Source organism: Aethalodelphis obliquidens, unplaced genomic scaffold (genome assembly GCF_003676395.1).
Source record: "Aethalodelphis obliquidens isolate GAN/ISIS:26980383/991018 unplaced genomic scaffold, ASM367639v1 scaffold9, whole genome shotgun sequence".
Taxonomy (NCBI): Eukaryota; Metazoa; Chordata; class Mammalia; order Artiodactyla; family Delphinidae; genus Aethalodelphis; species Aethalodelphis obliquidens.
Genome location: NW_020837953.1, coordinates 20,734,155 through 20,754,286, shown reverse-complemented (window position 1 = coordinate 20,754,286; position 20,132 = coordinate 20,734,155). Strand labels below are relative to the sequence as shown.

General features: G+C 38.7%; 1 protein-coding gene across 2 annotated transcripts in view; it reads right to left on the bottom strand.

Moving 5' to 3' along the window:
• Nucleotides 1-20,132, bottom strand: part of TRIT1 (tRNA isopentenyltransferase 1) — a 46,238-nt gene that overhangs the window by 15,799 nt on the left and 10,307 nt on the right. The window contains exon 2 of one of the 2 annotated variants that reach the window (XM_027108987.1): nt 4,327-4,562. In XM_027108987.1, coding sequence (XP_026964788.1) covers nt 4,327-4,562 — 236 coding nt within the window. The remainder of the gene's footprint in view (nt 1-4,326; nt 4,563-20,132) is intronic. The other variant, XM_027108986.1, reaches the window with a different exon arrangement.

Below are 20,132 nucleotides of genomic sequence, written 5' to 3'. Positions count from 1 at the left end.
CTTGCGTCTCCCTCCCTCCCACCCTCCCTATCCCACCCCTCCAGGCGGTCACAAAGCACCGAGCTGATCTCCCTGTGCTATGCGGCTGCTTCCCACTAGCTATCTACCTTACGTTTGGTAGTGTCTATATGTCCATGCCTCTTTATCGCTTTGTCACCGTTTACACTTCCCCCTCCCCATAGCCTCAAGTCCATTCTCTAGTAAGTCTGTGTCTTTATTCCTGTTTCACCCCTAGGTTTTTCATGACATTTTTTTTTAAATTCCATATATATGTGTTAGCATACGGTATTTGTCTCTCTCTTTCTGACTTACTTCACTCTGTATGACAGACTCTAGGTCTATCCACCTCATTACAAATAGCTCAATTTCGTCTCTTTTTATGGCTGAGTAATATTCCATTGTATATATGTGCCACATCTTCTTTATCCATTCATCCGATGATGGACACTTAGGTTGTTTCCATCTCTGGGCTATTGTAAATAGAGCTGCAATGAACATTTTGGTACATGACTCTTTTTGAATTATGGTTTTCTCAGGGTATATGCCCAGAAGTGGGATTGCTGGGTCATATGGTAGTTCTATTTGTAGCTTTTTAAGGAACCTCCATACTGTTCTCCACAGTGGCTGTATCAATTTACATTCCCACCAACAGTGTAAGAGGGTTCCCTTTTCTCCACACCCTCTCCAGCATTTATTGTTTCTAGATTTTTTGATGATAGCCATTCTGACTGGTGTGAGATGATATCTCATTGTAGTTTTGATTTGCATTTCTCTCATGATTAGTGATGTTGAGCATTCTCTCATGTGTTTGTTGGCACTCTGTATATCTTCTTTGGAGAAATGTCTATTTAGATCTTCTGCCCATTTTTGGATTGGGTTGTTTGTTTTTTTGTTATTAAGCTGCATGAGCTGCTTATAAATTTTGGAGATCAATCCTTTGTCAGTTGCTTCATTTGCAAATATTTTCTCCCATTCTGAGGGTTGTCTTTTGGTCTTCTTTATGGTTTCCTTTGCTGCGCAAAAGCTTTTAAGTTTCATTAGGTCCCATTTGTTTACTCTTGTTTTTATTTCCATTACTCTAGGAGGTGGGTCAGAAAGAATCTTGCTGTGATTTATGTCATAGAGTGTTCTGCCTATGTTTTCCTCTAAGAGTTTGATAGTTTCTGGCCTTACATTTAGGTCTTTAATCCATTTTGAGCTTATTTTTGTGTATGGTGTTAGGGAGTGATCTAACTTCATACTTTTACATGTAGCTGTCCAGTTTTCCCAGCACCACTTATTGAAGAGGCTGTCCTTTCTCCACGGTACATTTCTGCCTCCTTTGTCAAAGATAAGGTGACCATATGTGCGTGGGTTTATCTCTGGGCTTTCTATCCTGTTCCATTGATCTATCTTTCTGTTTTTGTGCCAGTACCATACCGTTTTGATAACTGTAGCTTTGTAGTATAGTCTGAAGTCTGGGAGCCTGATTCCTCCAGTTCCTTCTTTCGTTCTCAAGATTGCTTTGGCTATTCGGGGTCTTTTGTGTTTCCATACAAATTGCAAAATTTTTTGTTCTAGTTCTGTGAAAAATGCCAGTGGTAGTTTGATAGGGATTGCATTGAATCTATAGATTGCTTTCGGTAGTAGAGTCATTTTCACAATGTTGATTCTTCCAATCCAAGAACATGGTATATCTCTCCATCCATTTGTATCATCTTTAATTTCTTTCATCAGTGTCTTATAATTTTCTGCATACAGATCTTTTGTCTCCTTAGGTAGGTTTATTCCTAGATATTTTATTCTTTTTGTTGCAATGGTAAATGGGAGTGTTTTCTTGATTTCACTTTCAGATTTTTCATCATTAGTATACAGGAATGCCAGAGATTTCTGTGCATTAATTTTGTATCCTGCCACTTTACCAAATTCATTGATTAGCTCTAGTAGTTTTCTGGTAGCATCTTTAGGGTTCTCTATGTATAGGATCATGTCATCTGCAAACAGTGACAGCTTTACTTCTTCTTTTCCGATTTGGATTCCTTTTATTTCCTTTTCTTCTCTGATTGCTGTGGCTAAAACTTCCAAAACTATGTTGAATAAGAGTGGTGAGAGTGGGCAACCTTGTCTTGTTCCTGATCTTAGTGGAAATGCTTTCAGTTTTTCGCCATTGAGGATGATGTTTGCTGTGGGCTTGTCATATATGGCCTTTATTATGTTGAGGAAAGTTCCCTCTATGCCTACTTTCTGCAGGGTTTTTATCATAAATGGGTGTTGAATTTTGTCAAAAGCTTTCTCTGCATCTATTGAGATGATCATATGGTTTTTCTCCTTCAATTTGTTAATATGGTTTATCACATTGATAGATTTGCGTATATTAAAGAATCCTTGCATTCCTGGAATAAACCCCACTTGATCATGGTGTATGATCCTTTTAATGTGCTGTTGGATTCTATTTGCTAGTATTTTGTTGAGGATTTTTGCATCTATGTTCATCAGTGATATTGGCCTGTAGTTTTCTTTCTTTGTGACATCCTTGTCTGGTTTTGGTATCAAGGTGATGGTTCTAGTCTGTTTTTTAATTTTGTTTCTAGTGAGCTGGGTTATTTTTAATTATAAAATATTCAGTACATACAAAAGAACATATGCAGCATATGTAAATAATAAAGCCTAAAAATAAAACAAATACTCATGAACCCAATGTAAGAAAGTGAACATTATCAATTCTTTTGAAGCTTCCTATGTAGTAATTCCCATCACAACCCCTTACTGCCCCTCTCTGAGGGAACCACTGTCTTGAATTGTTTTGTGTATTGTTTGTTTTTCATCATTCCCTTGCTTTTCTTTACATTATTACTGCTGTATATAAAACCCTAAACAACATATTGGTTAACTTTGCTTGCTTTTTAACTTTTATAATAAATGGTATGACCATGTATGTATCCTTCTATAATCTCCCGCATTTCATGTTGTTTCTGAGATTCTTCCCCATTGACTGATGCATGTAACTGCAACTTATTCATTTTCACTGCTGAAAAAGTACTTATATGAACAAAGCACATTTTATACATTCTTCTGTAAGTAGGAATCTGGGTATTTATATATTTTTGCTGTTAAGAGCAATAATGTTAAAATTAGATCTACCACCTATCTCCTGGTATACTTGTGGCAAGGCTTCTCTAGGGTAGATACCTAGGAATTGAAATGGTTGAAATATTTTCTTGCCAGTACAAATTCTAACATATCCAAAACTAGCTATTTTCCTCAAAAAAACCCAAAAAACAAAAAAAACTATTATGGCATAGATAGATGGTAGTGATGGCTGCAAAACAATGTGAATATATTTAAGACTACTGAACTATACACTTATAAATGGTTAAGATGGTAATTTTTATGTATACTTTAACACAATAAAAAGGAAAAATTGAATTAAAAAATCCTTAAAAAAAAAAAAAAGACTAGATCTACAAAGTCCTTCCCTACTCTAAAATCACATAACTACTCAATTATATGTTATCCCATTTGTTTCAGTTTCGTTTAAAAAAAATACATATTTACTTAACTCTGAAATCCATCTGGAATTTATGTCCATATAATAAGGAACTGATTTTTTTTCCAAAAATAATTAACTGTTCCAGGAATAATTATTAACTACTACATTCCTTCTCCACTGCTTTGAAATGCCGCCTTGATCGTAAGCTAAATATATACATCCATTTGAATTTGTATCTGACTTTTCTAATCTGTGCCATAAATTTGTCTAGTATTATGTAAGTTCCATGCTATTATAATTATTATGAATTTTCAATATGTTTTAATATGTAGCAGTCCAGATATTAAAGGCAGTTTGGACATTAAAATATAAGGGCAGCCCCCCACCCCTTAGGTTATTCTTTTTTCCAAAATTTCCTGGTGTTACCCAGAACTATTTTTTCCTAATCCCTTTGGAATTCTAACTATAATTCCATTATATTTATAAATTAATTTCTTATCCCCATTTAAAGGTGGGAAAGTGAAGCTCAGTGGGGTAAACGCCTTACCCAATTAAATTTTTGTGGTCAGACGAGGCAGTTCTAAAACTAGGACATGGATTTTCTGGCTCCTAAATCAGTGTTCTCTCCACTAAAACAGCACCTCTCAAATTTTAATATGCATGTGAATCACCTGCGACTCTATTTAAATGCAGATTCTGATTCGGTAGGTCTAGAATGAGGCCCAAATTCAGCACTTCTATAAGCTCCCAAGTGATGCTGATGCTGCAGTCTAAGGACAAGACTCAGAGTAGCAAGAACACTATATCTTTTCAATCCGAACAGTTCTCATGAGGATGCTACTATTGACCTTGGGTACCTCTGCTTAGGAGAAATTGTCACGAGGAAGAAAACTTTCTTGGCTTGGGCTGCCTTGCAGCCACCAAGCCTAGTTGCTGTCTTTCCTAAGGATATCAGAGCAGTTGCTTTGTTCCTGAAGTCCACCACTGTGTAATTTGTCACAAGAGGATCCACAAAGCTGATCATGTGGTGCCGGCACATTCTCTGCTCTTGGGCAGAAACCTTGTTGGTGATGATGTCTAGGCCTTCATAAACCTAGGGGAAAGAAGATTAGCATGAGAAAGTCATCTATCTCCATAAGATGCACACTTGATGGGCAGAAATGGTGATCTATTCCTCCCTGCAGCCAAACACTTGACTGACCCAAAGCACCAGGGGAAATGTGTTCTAACCAGAGCACAGCCAGATCCACATAACCCAAGACAAAGGAAACAAAAGAAAACAGAACATTGGCTTTCTTAACAAATAGTGGCTATTAACTCAGACTTAAAGATAAAAAGTATATGTAAATCGGTGCCCAAATAAGAACTAACTCTGCAAGATTAACTGGAGGTTCTTTGGCCTGAACTTCAAGCATTTAGAAGTGGGCAGGTTGTTACTACTTAACACAAGTCTCCAGAAAGGTAACATTTTGCATTGCTCATAGTTCTACTTCAAATGCTTAGATATTTTTTGGATTTAAATGCTCTGAAAGGTTTTTAGAATTTGTAAAAGATTGGCTCCATTTGTGGAGAAGTGGCCTATCTACAAAGATATATATATAAAACACACACATACACACTTTGAAGTCAGAACCCCTAATACTGCTGAACTGTAGTAGAACAGTGTGCCAAATTACTGCTTCAGGAGGTCAGCAAATACAGTCTAAATACTCAAAGGCAATATCCTGTCTGTAAGCTCTTGATCTGCCAATTAAACTAAAAAGTTCAAGTGTACTTTTTCTAAATGCAAGGTCTCAGATGGAGAACAGATCTGAAAATACTAGTTTGAAAATAGGGATGAATGCTTTGAGATTAAATGTTCTCTCTGTAATCACTGATTCTACAGGGAGCACTGAATGAACAAATAATAAGTTCCACAGAGCCCACAGAGACGTTAAGAACATTTTAATCTCACATTTCCCTTTACTTGTATGGGTGTCAAATAAGTACAGTACAGTATAATGGTTAGGAGGAAGGACCCTGGTGCCAGGCTGCCTCAGATCAATTCCTAGCTCTGCCACTTACTAGTTATTTGTACTTGGAGGAGTCAGTTACTAACCTCTGCGTGCCTTAATACCTCATCAGTAAAATGAGGAGAATAATATCTATCTCATATGGTTGTTGTGTAAATTAAATGTTGTGTAAGTTAATACATGTAAAGAACTTAGTTTTTGCCTGGCAGATGGTAAATACTATATAAGGGTCACTATATTACTACCCATATTACTACCATCAATACTATCACAACAACACAAGAAGAATGGGAAATAATTTTAGTGTCACTATCACTCTGAGGCCTCTGTGCTCCTAGCTACTGAGGTTACTTACTCAACAAGGATATAAGCTATCTTCAAGCAAAAAGAAAATTGTTAATTAGTAAGACAGCACACAAGAATCTAAAAAAAAGGTGGATATATGTATATGTATAACTGATTCAGTTTGCTGTACACCTGAAACACATTGTAAATCTATACTGCAATAAAAATTTTTAAAAAAGAAACAAAAGAAACCTTATAGTACAACTTTCTTTGAAATAAATAAATCAACAAAACAGCCCTCTTAAAAAAAAAACAAAACCAAAAAACAAAAGAAAACAACACACAGAAAATATATAAATAGAGCCATAGAGAAAGAACTAGCTTTGCCTTTAACTAACTCATCTATCTGTGCCTGACAAGAGAACTGCATTCTTACACCTGAACACTGATGGAATCTTAAATCATAGGGTGTTCTTTTCCCTGTATCTTGAACAAGACTTCCTTCAAACATTAGACCACAGTATACAGTAGGGTACACTGTATACTGTGGTCTTCTGTGCAAATTAAGAAAACTAAAGGAGGGAAAAAGAATTAATAATTGTGTGTGCCTCTCCTTCTTTTCCCACAGCCTTCAGTTGGCTCTATTGAAGCTTAGATTCCAAATGACCCAATGTTAAAGAATCAAGCAACAACTTGATTTTGCCAAAAGAGGACTTCTGACCTCTGTAAATAGATTCTCATTTTTAACACTGAGATAAACGTTAAGAAAATGTATAGTTGCAAATGTATAATTACCAGCCCCCACCTCCAAAAAAGCCAAAATGTAAACATCTCTACCAGCACGTTCTATCAGATACGTAGATAAATTTTAAGATATATTTTCATCCTGTGTTCTGCCTTTAGGTGTATCTTCTAGAGCCCCTTAAAATGGCCAGTTTTAACAGATAAACACATAAACATAAATCAAACAGAGGGGACTTCCCTGGTGGTGCAGTGGTTAAGAATCTGCCTGTCAATGCAGGGGACATGGCTTCGAGCCCTGGTCCAGGAAGATCCCACATGCCGCGGAGCAACTAAGCCCGTGTGCCACAACTACGGAGCCTGCGCTCTAGAGCCCGTGAGTCACAACTACTGAGCCCACATGCCACAACTACTGAAGCCCGCGCACCTAGAGCCCACGCTCTGCAACGAAGAGAAGTACCACAATGAGAAGCCCGAGCACCGCAACAAAGAGTAGCCCTCTGCTCGCAACTCGAGCAGCAACGAAGACCCAACACAGCCAAAAATAAGTAAATAAATTTATTAAAAGAATAATAATAAATCAAACAGAAGGTAACCCTAGAACTAAGCTCACCTTATTTGCTGAAGGAAGTAGCCTAATGTACTGTTTATGGTATATATACAAATGTCAATGAATATCAGGAAGAAGAGCATTAACGGTTTAAAAAAAACAGAGTTCTTGCTGGTAGAGTGAACAAACTAAAACTTGTAACTGAATCTTGGTTAACAATGTAAACTGTCATCTCTGAGTGACCTGTTAACCCTTTGTTTCCTGTACCATCAGATTAAAAGAAACTGAGCATCAAGATATAGGTGATACAAACTAGGTATCTGATGATAAAAGAATTATTGTTAACTTTTAGGTATAATATGCTTTTATGGTTATGTTAAAAAAAGAGTCCTTAACTTTGAGGTATACAGTATTTTGAAGTACATACAAATGAAAGTATATGATGTCTTTTTTAAAAAAAGAAATCAGGGGACTTCCCTGGCAGTCCAGTGGTTAAGACTTCACCTTCCAATGCAGGGGGAGTAGGTTTGATCCCTGGTCGGGGAGCTAAGATCCCACATGCCTCAAGGCCAGAAAACCAAAACGTAAAACAGAAGCTATATTGTAACAAATTCAATAAAGACTTTAAAAATGGTCCACATCAAAAAAATCTTTAAAAAAATAAATTTTAAAAAAGAAAAAAGAAATAGGAGCTGCATAGGTAAAGGATTAGTGGTTGCCAGAGGTGGGGACATGGGGTGGGCAAAACAGATGAAGGCAGTCAGAAAGCACAAACTTCCAGTTATAAAATAAATAAGTCACAAGGCTATAATGTACAGCATGGTTAATAATACCGCTATTGCATATTTGAAAGTTGCTAAGAGTAAATGTGAAATTTCATCCCAAGGAAAAAATAATTCTGTAACTATGAGCGGTGATGGATGTTAACTATACTTATCATGGTGATCATTTCACAATATATACAGATGTCAAATCATTTTGTTGTACACCTGAAACTAATATAATGTTGCATGTCAACATTTATACCTCAATTAAAAAATATTAGAGGTAATTCAAGGCTATGTCTATAATGATGTTGCTTCACTCTTTTCCAATATAATATGACTTCTTTTGACAGGTACTGATATGCTGTTATAGTTGTGTTTACAAATGACGAGGCAGCTTGTGATCATAGTAACTGTGTATTGTTAACAAGCAAGAAGGCAAGGGTAGATGAAGGCATATGTAAAGTATATCTATACCTGCACTGTACAAGAGCAAGAATGATGCTGAGAAAATACTTGTTAATAACGACACAAGAGGTATGGATTACTGAATCAAATACACAGCTATGATGCAAGTAAAATTCACAATACACTACTTATATTATAACATTGTTTTATGCTTTATTTTGCTTTAACAGAAAAAAAAGAAAGTTTATATATTATAAATCAACTATACTTCAATTTAAAAATTAATTCGTTTTAAGTTTATGATGACTGGGGTCTGCGTTCCAATAGTGGGGGAGGAAGGACAGATTATAATTGGAACAAGATTAGACAAGTGTTCATAATTATTGAGGCTAGGTGACAGATATATGGGAGTTCAACTACTATTCGCTCTATTTTTTTATATATTGGGAAATTTCCATAACAAAAGGAGTCTTTAAAAATTTTTGGAAGCACTTCACACCCATTAGGATGGCTATTATTAAAAAAACAAAACAAAACAGAAAATAACAGATGTTAGTGAGGATGTAGAGAAATTGGAATTCCTGTGCACTGTTGGTGGGAATGTAAAATGATGCAGCTATGGAAAACAGTACGGCGGTTCCTCAAAAAATGAAAAGTAGAATTACCATATGATTCAGCAATTCCGCTTCTCGGTATGTACTCATGAGAACTGAAAGCAGGGAGTTGAACAGATATATATATACACCCATGTTTATAGCAGCATTTTTCACAACAGCCAAAAGGTAGAAGCAACCCAAGTGTCCATCAGAGATAAATGGATAAACAAATGTGTTCTATACTTACAATGGAAGATTATTCAGCCTTAAAAAGCAAGGAAATTCTGACATGGATGAATTTGCTATGACATGGATGAACCCCAAAGACATTATGCTAAGTGAAGTAAGCCAGTCACAAAAGGACAAATATTATGATTCCACTTATATGACACACATAGAATAGTCAAATTTTGAAACAGAAAGTAGAGTGGTGGTTGCCAGGGGCTGGGGCAGAGAGGAATGGTAGCTTAGTGTATAATGGGTACAGAATTTCAGTCTGGGAAGAGGAAAAAAGTTCTGGAGATGGAGAATGATAATGGTTGCAGAACAACCTGAATGTGCTTAATGCCACTGAAATGGTTGGTAAAATGGTAAGTTTTACATATTATGTATATTTTCCCATAACTTTAAAAAGACTTGATGATAGGTTTTAGATACAATGAGAAACCAGTGAAAATTAGCAAAATAAAATTAAAATGTCAAAGATTTGTTGAATTTTTCAATTCTTTTGAATATATACCCAGAAGTAGAATTGCTGAATCATACGGTATTTTTCAAAATTATTGAGAGGGCTGGTAGTGCTCTATTTCTTGAACTGAGTTGTGGTTACACAGGTATTTTCACTTTTTGATAATTTATTGAACTGTGCAGTTATGAATTATGTGTTTTATGGTGCACATTATTTATCAATTAAAATCATACTGCTAGGCCAAAAAGCAAAAACAGAGCAATATTTTATATATTTGCATTAAGGATAAATATCTAAACAAACCTAGAAACCAATCAGCTTTATAAATGTCACATTTGGTCCATATTCTTATTGTAAATGCCACAATTGGGCTTATAATTTTATTACCTGTCTAGAAAGCATCATTGCACGAGAACAGGTTTGTAGCTGACTGCCTGACATTTTGTCTATTTTCCATCTTTAATTATAGTTTCAGTGTGACTCTACCTATAGCATAGTCAGCTCTAGGTGCTAGAAGAACTAAAAGGATCTGTGTTATCTTTTAAAGGCAGCACTTCACTCTGTTCCATTTCCCATTCTCCCAGAGGACACCTGTGATCTGTGTACATAGAAATGACTAGATAAAATGCTTCTCTGCACAAATCAGATTTCGACAATACTAAGGGAACTCTGGCCTCTTTGTAAGACTTGATAACTGAAATACGCAGAGAAATTGCAGGTTTAACCTACTTAGCCAATTATCAACAAAACTGGCTTATCTCAGCAAACATTTACTGAGAGTCTACTGTGTGCCAGGTACTCTGCAAGACATTAGGAGTGCAAAGACTTAGAAAGAGTCCTTGTCCTCAAGGAGTCCAGCTAGCTAGAGACACAAATATACTATAAGGAGATAAGTGATATAAAGTTTATAAGAGAGAGATTAAAGATTGACTTACAATCTTCTCTAAATATTATGATCATTAAACATTTAATGTTCTAGGTATTTAACTGGGTACTATCGGGAAATAATGCCTCTTTGTCTCACCTCTGTTGAGAGTTTATTTTCAGACTGAAAAAATTCTGAAAAAAGGCTACAAGGCCGAATAACCCAAACTCTCCAAACCAACAGAGCTCAAGTGCCCAGAGGAGCTAATGAAGGTGAGGGAAATCTACAACAGAGACCTAGAGGAAAACCAGCAGAATCTAGAGCTGTGGTTGTTTGTAAGCCGGAAGTGAATTAGTCCATCAGGGGATGCTTGGCAACGCCTAGAAACATTTTTGTTGTCACAATTTGGGGGTGGGGATGCTACTGGCGTCTAGTGGGTAGAGGCCAGGGATGCTGCTAAACATCCTACGATACACAAGACAACCCCCTGCCCCCACAACAAAGAATTATCCAGCCCCAAATGTCAAGAGTCTCAAAGTTGAGAAACCCTGATCCAAAGAAATTTCACCTCGGAGAAACACCCCAAAAATCTGTACAGCCAAAGGTCCCACTCCTTGAAGCTCCAACCCTTTGGGGTTGGCATGCTGTAGGATGGCCCTAATGAGTGTGCTAACCAGCAAAGACACTGGGCAGATCCTGGAGCTCTGTCCAAGTGCTGGCTGGCTATGATGCACCAACACAGCTGTCTACAAGCAAAAGGAAAAGCTACCCCCCACTAGTTTGGTTCCATCCTCTCAAGTCATCTTCCCCCTTTTGACTTCATTTACTTCCTAATCCAAATTAGATGCTGAAGCCCTTCAATCCCTTTCTTGCCTCTAGGGATTACACCTGCCTTGAAAACCACAATCTTGGATTATGCATCAATATAACTATCCATCCACCTTCTCTGCTGGCTGCCCACCACTGCTCCATGGATATCTCCCTCACTGAGATCACTAACGAACCCTGACTGTCAAGTATAACATTCTTCTGCTAAGCTCTCAAAACATGTAATGGAAATACAACAATCTGATACTCCTGAGCTCTCCTTCATAAATCATTCTCCTTTGGGGACTTCTCTGGTAGTCCAGTGGTTAAGAATCCTCATTCCAATACAGGGGATGCGGGTTCGATTCCTGGTCAGGGAACTAAGATCCCACATGCCACGAGGCAACTCAGCCCATGCGCTGCGACTACTGAGCCAGAGCCACAACTAGAGAGAAGCCCATGCGTCACAACGAAAGATCCTGCATGCCGCAATGAAGATCCCGCGTGCCGCAACTAAGACCCAACGCAGCCAAATAAATCAATAAAATAAAATTCAAAATAAATAAATAAATCATTCTCCTTTGGGACTTCAAATGGCACCATCTTCTCCAGGTTTTCTTCCTATCTCACTGGACCTTCCTCAGTTTACTTTACTGAGGCCAGCCACTGATCTATTAGCAATGTCTGTCATGGGAATAATATGGAGAAATGGCAGTCTTTATGTCACCTACCTGCCATTTCTGTACTACAAACTTTCTCTGGGTGACCCCCATGGCTTCTACAACCATTTTTTGTGCTGATAACTCCCAAAATCCTATCTGCAATCTAGTTCTCTCTCATGATGCTAGAACTGTACATTTAACTGCCTAGTGGACATTTCCATCACCTATGAGAGGTATATAATATAGTGATGAAGCGGTTAACAGTACGGACTCTAGAGTCTGCTTGCCACGGTTTAAATCCTGGCTTCACAACTTACTAGCTATGTAACCTTGGGCAAGACAGTGACCTCTCTGTGCCTCATAATCCTTATTTATAAAGTAAGAATAATCTTAAATCTACCTCAAAGGATTATTGTAAAAATTAAATAAATGATACAGCAAAGCATATGGAATAGGCCTGCCCTATAGGAAGCAGCAATAAATGTTAGGTAGCTATCATCATCATCACCATCATCATCACCCCAAACAGGCACCTGAAACCTGCTATGTCCAAACTGACCTCCTTATCTTCTAACCCATACTTGAGTGAACCACCTCGATAATCAAACCGAAAATCTTTAAGTGATCCTAGTATCTCTGTCTCTCTCCCCTCACATTTCCAATCTGTCTCAACTTCTATTCACACAAGTTCCTAAAATTATCTCAAAGCTTATCACCATTACATTTCCCACTGCCATTACATCAATTGAAGGCTTCATGATTTCACAGCTGAACTGTTCCATCAGCTTCCTCATTGATCTTCCTTCCTTTAGCGTATAACTGTTCCAATTTAGTCCACACTGCAGCCGGTGATCTTTCTAAAATGAAAATATGGCTTCATGCAGCCCCAAACTCTTTAGCACCACCTCTAATGAAAGCCTGCCTTAAGATCTCTCCCCAATCCTCCTCCATCCATGCTTGTCCTCCATGTTTCCACAATACCCTGTATTTACCTCTATCACAGAACTTCTTGTACATGTGAAGTATTTTGATCTCCCCAACTAGACTACAAGTTCTGAGGGAAGACTGTATTTTATCTCTAGTCTCAGCACCTGGTACAGTGTCTAATACATGGAATATACTAAATTAGTACTCTGTGCCAGAGGTACAGAGTGCCAGATCTTATGCTAAGAGTTTCACACCCTATGAAATTATGTTGCCTCATTTCACCAGTGAGGAGATAGAAACGTAGACACATTAGGTAACCTGCCTGAAGTCACATAGCTAGTTAGTGGCAGTGACAAACTTTGAATCCATGTCTTCTAACTTCACAATCAGTGTTCTTTTCCCACTATGTTGCTAATCTCTGCTCTGTACAGATCAGCTTTGTGACTTTGGAAAGTCAGTTTTCATTTCTGGAACCTCAAGTTCCTCATACCTAACATCCCTTCTAGTTCTAATAGCCCAAGCTTCAGGAAAAGTTTTGGCATAGGAGGATAAAAGGAAAACTTTTTTTTTTTAAAGATGTTGACACTAGCCAGAAAGTTGATTTTCCTTTTTGATTAAAGGAATTTGAATTTGGTTATTCAACTGAAGAGTTGTTGAAGAGCAGAGAAAAAGTCAGTCTCTTGTCTAACTTTTCTTTAATAAAAGGATACCTTTTTAAAAAATTTACACTTCACTACATTGGAAACAATGGATTAGCTGCAGGAACATCATGGCAGGCAACTACTCCTTTTAGCTTTGTTTAGCAGAGATTCAACTGCAGACATGTTGAATAAACAGCCAGATTAAGATGCCCAGGAAGCAGGAGAACCAGTACCTTGACCTGTTCAGTCAGTCTGGTAAAAGGAGTGGTTTGGAATTTATAGTGCCAATCATGACTTTTATTTTCTTATGGCTATCTCTCTTCAAAGGAAAAGGGATTAGAATCACATAAAGCTATGCTTATCAAATTAAGAAGTGCACACAGGGCTTCCCTGGTGGCACAGTGGTCCACCTGCCAATGCGGACACAGGGGATACAGGTTCGATCCCTGGTCCAGGAAGATCCCACATGCCACGGAGCAACTAAGCCCATGCACCACAACTACTGAGCCTGCGCTCTAGAGCCCGTGAGCCACAACTACTGAGCCCGCGTGCCACAACTACTGAAGCCCGCGCGCCTAGAGCCCGTGCTCTGCAACAAAGAGAAGCCACCGCAATGAGACGCCTGCATACTGCAATGAACAGTAGCCCCTGCTCGCCGCAACTAGAGAAAGCCCACGCATGGCAACAAAGAGCCAACGCAGCCAAAAATAAAATAAAATAAAATAAATAAATAAGAAAAAAGAAGTGCACACAGCGAGTTCCCTGGTGGCCTAGTGGTTAGGATTCTGGGCTTTCACTGAAGTGACCTGGGTTCAATTCCTGCTCAAGGAACTGAGATCCCACAAGCCTCACAGCACAGCCAAAAAAAAAGTGCATACATAATGTTTGTGATGTATTCTTCCAGAGCATCAATTACTTGGTGGCAACAAGCATTTGAAACATTTGTACGTCTGAATAAATACAGACAGATAAGAACAGAGAATGCAAAATGAGCACATACTTGTAAGTTAAAATGAGAAACTTTGCAATGCGGAGTCTATGCTGTGGCTGCTTAGAAGTCCACCTGCAGGGGACTTCTCTGGTGGTCCAGAGGGAAAGAATCCACCTTCCAATGCAGGGGACAGAGGTTCACTCCTTGGTTAGGGAACTAACATCCCACATACCGCGGGCAAACTAAGCCCACGCACCACAACTACAGGGCCCATGCGCCCTGGAGCCTGTGCGCCACAACTAGAGAGAGAAAACCCGCAAGCCACTACTAGAGAGAAGCCCGAGCACTGCCAACGAAGAGACCGCGTGCTGCAACGAAAAGATCCCGCGTGCCACAACTAAGACCCGACGCAACCAAAAATAAATATAAAATTTAAAAAAAGAAAAAGCAAAACGTTAAAATAAAAGTCCACCTGCAAACACTGATGAAGCATGGATGTTAGGAAATTCAGAGATAACGTATCCAGTCTTATCATCTAAATTTTATGTTGAGAATACTGAGGCTCAGAGAGCTCCCCTGGCCATATAGTTGATGGTAGTGGAGGCAGGACTAAAGCCTAGATGCTCTGCCTATAACCCAAGCTGTTTCTGCTGCCTCTTATCAGTAGAAGTTTTATCGTCATTTGACTCTGGTCTGTTCGCTTGCTTGAAGTAATGAATTCCTACTGAGGTGGAATTAAATTCAAGAAGCTGAGGAGAATACAGCTACCATACTCTTGAGAACCTTGAAGGGGTTCAGTGTAAGTGTGACAGAAAGCTAGAAATATGCACACAGACAATGCCATGTGACTATAATGCTGAGACAGAAACAAAAGGGCTACTTTGAGGAAAAAAACAAAGTTAATGATAAAGTTTCTATTTTGTGGCCATCTTTACAGCCTCAAGATTGGCCCACTTTTGATGGTTTGAGTGATATTTTCTCTTAGGATAGCTATGATAGAGTATAACAGCTGAGATGCTCCATTATTTGGAGGCATATGTCTAAGTTAGGGAGAGGAGTAGAGCATAATAGAACCAGAAAATCCAGGTTCAAATCTGGCTCTACAGCCCAGTTAGCCTTCATCTGTCAGGTTATTTAAGTATCTAATTTTCCTTTGCCTCAAGTTTGCCTCTGTAAAATGGGGATAATAACAGCATCTCTACTCCTCACTGGGTCATTCTGAGGATTAGAGTTAATACATGTAAAATGTTTGGAACTGTGCCAGGCAGATGGTAAGCAGTACACAAATGCTTGATATTACCTATATTTAATTGCTGGTGGTTAAAAAACATTTTCCTTGGCTCTTTGAGATAAGTTCCCTGACTAGGGTTCGAAAGGAGAGAAACAAAAAATACCAGAGCTGAAAGGAGCTTTAGACACTGAGACAGACAGACACTGTATGGCCCACAAAGCCTAAAATATTTACTATCTGGACTTCAATGAGTCTGCCGATCCCTGATCTAATCCAATCAGTTTCCCCTCCCTAACATATCCAAAGAGGAAATTAAAGCCCAGAGAGGAGGGGCTTCCCTGGTGGCGCAGCGGTTGAGAATCCATCTGCCAACGCAGGGGACACGGGTTCGAGCCCTCGTCTGGGAAGATCCCACATGCCACGGAGCAACTAAGCCCATGCGCCACAACTACTGAGCCTGTGCTCTAGAGCCTGTGAGCCACAACTACTGATCCCATGTGCCACAACTACATAAGCCCATGCACCTACAGCCCGTGCTTCACAACGTGAGAAGCCACTACAATGAGAAGCCTGCACACTGCAACGAAGAGTAGCCCTCGCTCTCCACAACTTAGAGAAAGCCCGTGCGCAGCAACGAACACCCAACACAGCCAAAAAAAAAAAAAAAAAAAAAAAGCCCAGAGAGGGGTAGTAACTTTCCAAAGTTATATATACAGTGAGTTAGTAGCAAAGCTAGGACTAAAACCCAGTTTTCCCAGTAAATAAAACTGCCTACCAGGCTAAATAAGTGGGCTAAATGAAAACCTTAAAGACTGACTATAAATTAGGAGAGAATACTGGCGCCTGAAGAGTTAGGCAAATCACCTAATCCGAATCAACAGGTATTTATTGAATACTATAAGCCTAGGCATCAGTATTTTTTTAATGCTCTCTAGGTGATTCCAATGTGCAGCTGAAGGTAAAAACCATTGTTACAAGTATCGTACTAGGCAGAAAGACGTTAAAAACAAACAAACAAACAAACAAAAACAGAGAGAGAGAGAGCTAGGAAACTGGGTAGCTAACCAAAGGTATCCAGACCTAAGTAAGCCTGGACAATGCAGGATCCCATGCTTAATCTGCATCTACCTGCACAAATGTGTAGGAGACTCCAAGGGGAGAGCAACATGCACAGTGAAGGCAAGGAGGCCCAGGATATATCTTCATTCACACTAGAGAATCAACAATACCTTTTATTCACATCTGTAAATTCCAACAGTTCAATGGATTATAAACTTCAGATGTCAACTCTTTCTAAAAGAATACTAAAACTAACTTGTACTCCTAAAAAGTGTATAAGAATATACAAATTAAAAACCTTTTTTTTTTTTTGGAAGAACCTAGGGGCAGGACAGGAATAAAGATGCATATGTAGAGAATGGACTTGAGGACATGGGGAGGGGAAAGGGTAAGTTGGGACAAAGTGAGAGAGTGGCATGGACATATATACACTACCAAATGTAAAATAGATAGCTAGTGGGAAGCAGCCACATAGCACACGGATATCAGCTCGGTTCTTTGTGTCCACCTAGAGGGGTGGGATAGGGAAGGTGGGAGGGAGACGCAAGAGGGAGGAGATATGGGGATATATGTATATGTATAGCTGATTCACTTTGTTATACAGCAGAAACTAACACACCACTGTAAAGCAATTATACTCCAATAAAGATGTTAAAAAAATAAAAACCTTAATATGGCAAAAAAAATTCATAAAAGTCAAAAGACAAATGACCAACTGAAAAAATATTTCCAACTCATGAGACTGGACAAAGGGTTAAAACTCATAATACACAAAATGCTCTTACAAACTGATAAACACAAAAATGAAAAACATTATACAGAAGTAGGCATAATAGGTATTGAACAGGAAATTCAAAAAAGAAAAACACAAATGGCCAATGCACCCTTAAAGAGACAATTTACCTCAGAAATGAAATTTAAATAAAATCCATTTCTTGTCTACCAGACTGACAACAATGAAAAGATTGATAACACACAGAATTGCAAGGGTACAGGGAAATAGACATACTACCGGTACAAACTTTTTTGAAAGCAGTCTGGCAATATGTATCAAAATGTAATGTGTGCAGCTCAAACAAAAAGAGAAGGGACCCAATTTAAACAAAACAAACAAAGGACCTGAATAGACATTTCTCCAAAGAAGATACATAAACAGCCAACAAACACATGAAAAGATGCCCATTAGTCACTAGGGAAATGTAAATCCAAACCACAATGAGATACCACTTTCACACCCACTAGGATAGCTATAACTTTTTTTTTTTTTAAGGTAAATAAGTGTTGGAGAAGATGTGGAGAAACTGGTGTCCTCATACATTGATGGTGGGAATGTAAAATGATGTAGCCATTGTGTAAACCAGTTTGGCAATTTCTCAAAAAGTTAAACACAGAATTACCATATGATGCAGCATCCACTCCTAGGTATATACCCAAAATAATTTAAAACACATACTCAAATACATTACACATATGTCCATAGCAGCACTATTCACAACAGCCTAAAGGTGCTAATGTCCATCAACAGATGGACAAACTGTGATCAATACATACAATGGAATATTATTCAAGCATGGAATGAAGCACCAATACACGCTACAACCAATGTAAGTGAAAGAAGACAGCCATAAAAGGTCACATATTGTATGATCCCATTTCTATGAAATACCCAGAACAGGTAAAATCTATAGAAACTAAAAGCAGACTTGTGGCTGTCAGGGGCTGGGGGGGAGGGGAAACTCAAAATAGTGGCTTAATGAGTACAGGGTTTTCTTTTGTGGTGATGGAAACGTTTTGGAACTAGATAGAGGTAGTAGTTGTTGTACAACACTGTGAATGTACTAAGTGCCAATGAATCGTTCTTTTCTAGTTTTTCTTTTGGCTACACCGCACAGCATTTGGGATCTTAGTTCCCCGACCAGGGATCGAACCTGTGCCCCCTGTCCAGGGAAGTCCCTGAATTCTTCATTTTAAAATGGTTAATGTTATGTGAATTTAACCTCAATAAGAAAAATAATATAAAGTAAGCATATACTCTTGGGACTTCCCTGGCAGTCCAGTAGTTAAGACTTTGCCTTCCAGTGCAGGGGGTGCGGGTTTGATCCCTGGTCAGGGAGCTAAGATCCCACATGCCTCAAGGCCAGAAAACCAAAACATAAAACAGAAGCTATATTGTAACAAATTCAATAAAGACTTTAAAAATGGTCCACATCAAACAAACAAAAAAATCTTTTAAAAAAAAGTATATACTCTAATAAAGCTCTTAGAAAACTGGAAGAATAAGAAAGTAACATGTACATCCTCTCATCCAGCAATCCCATTCCAGAAATTTACCCTGAAGAGAGAATCACACAAATGCAGAGATGTTTGTGCAAAGATGTTCATCTCAGCATCATTTATTAAAGCAAAAAGAAAAAACAAAAAAACCCAAAAAACTAAACCTACTAAATGTCCTTCAGCAGAAAACTGGTTAAGTAAATTATGATACACCTATAAAATGGAATACTACACAGAGATTAAAAACAATAATGTAGAAAGTCGGACAGCTTACACCATCAAATTTCAAGACTTATTATAAAGCTACAGTAACTAAAGACAATGCAATACTGACAAAAGAACAGACACACAGATCAATGCAACATATGAGAGGCACCAGAAGTAGACCCACACAAATACAGTCAACTGGTCTTTGACAAAGGTGCAAAGGCAGTTCAACGGAGAAAGGACAGTCTTTCAAAATCAGAGCTGGTACAACTGGACATTCATACGTATCTTACACCTTTTACGAAAATTCACTCAAAACAGATCACAGGCCTAAATGTAAAATGAAAAGCTATAAAACTCATATATAGGGCTTCCCTGGTGGCGCAGTGGTTGAGGGTCCACCTGCTGATGCAGGGGACATGGGTTCGTGCCCCAGTCCGGGAAGATCCCACATGCCGCGGAGCGGCTGGGCCTGTGAGCCATGGCCACTGAGCCTGCACGTCTGGAGCCTGTGCTCCGCAACGGGAGAGGCCACAACAGTGAGAGGCCCGCGTACCGCAAAAAAAAAAAAAAAAAAGACACTGTGAAGAGAATGAAAAAATAAGATACAGATTAGAAGAAAATATTTGCAAATAACATGTCTATATAAAGGATTTGTATACAGAATATATGAAAAAAAACTCTTAAAATTCAACAATAAGACAGCGCCCCCCCAAAAAAGATCTGACAGACACTTCACCAAAGATATACAGATAGTAAATAAGCATGTGAAAAGATGCTCAACACCATTAACCTTTAGGGGAATGCAAATTAACCACCATAGATACCAGTACACACCTATTAGAACTGCTAAAATTAAAAACAACAATACCAGGGCTTCCCCGGTGGCGCAGTGGTTGTGGGTCCGCCTGCTGATGCAGGGGACACGGGTTCGTGCCCTGGTCCGGGAAGATCCCACATGCCGCGGAGCGGCTGGGCCCGTGAGCCATGGCCGCTGAGCCTGCGCGTCCAGAGC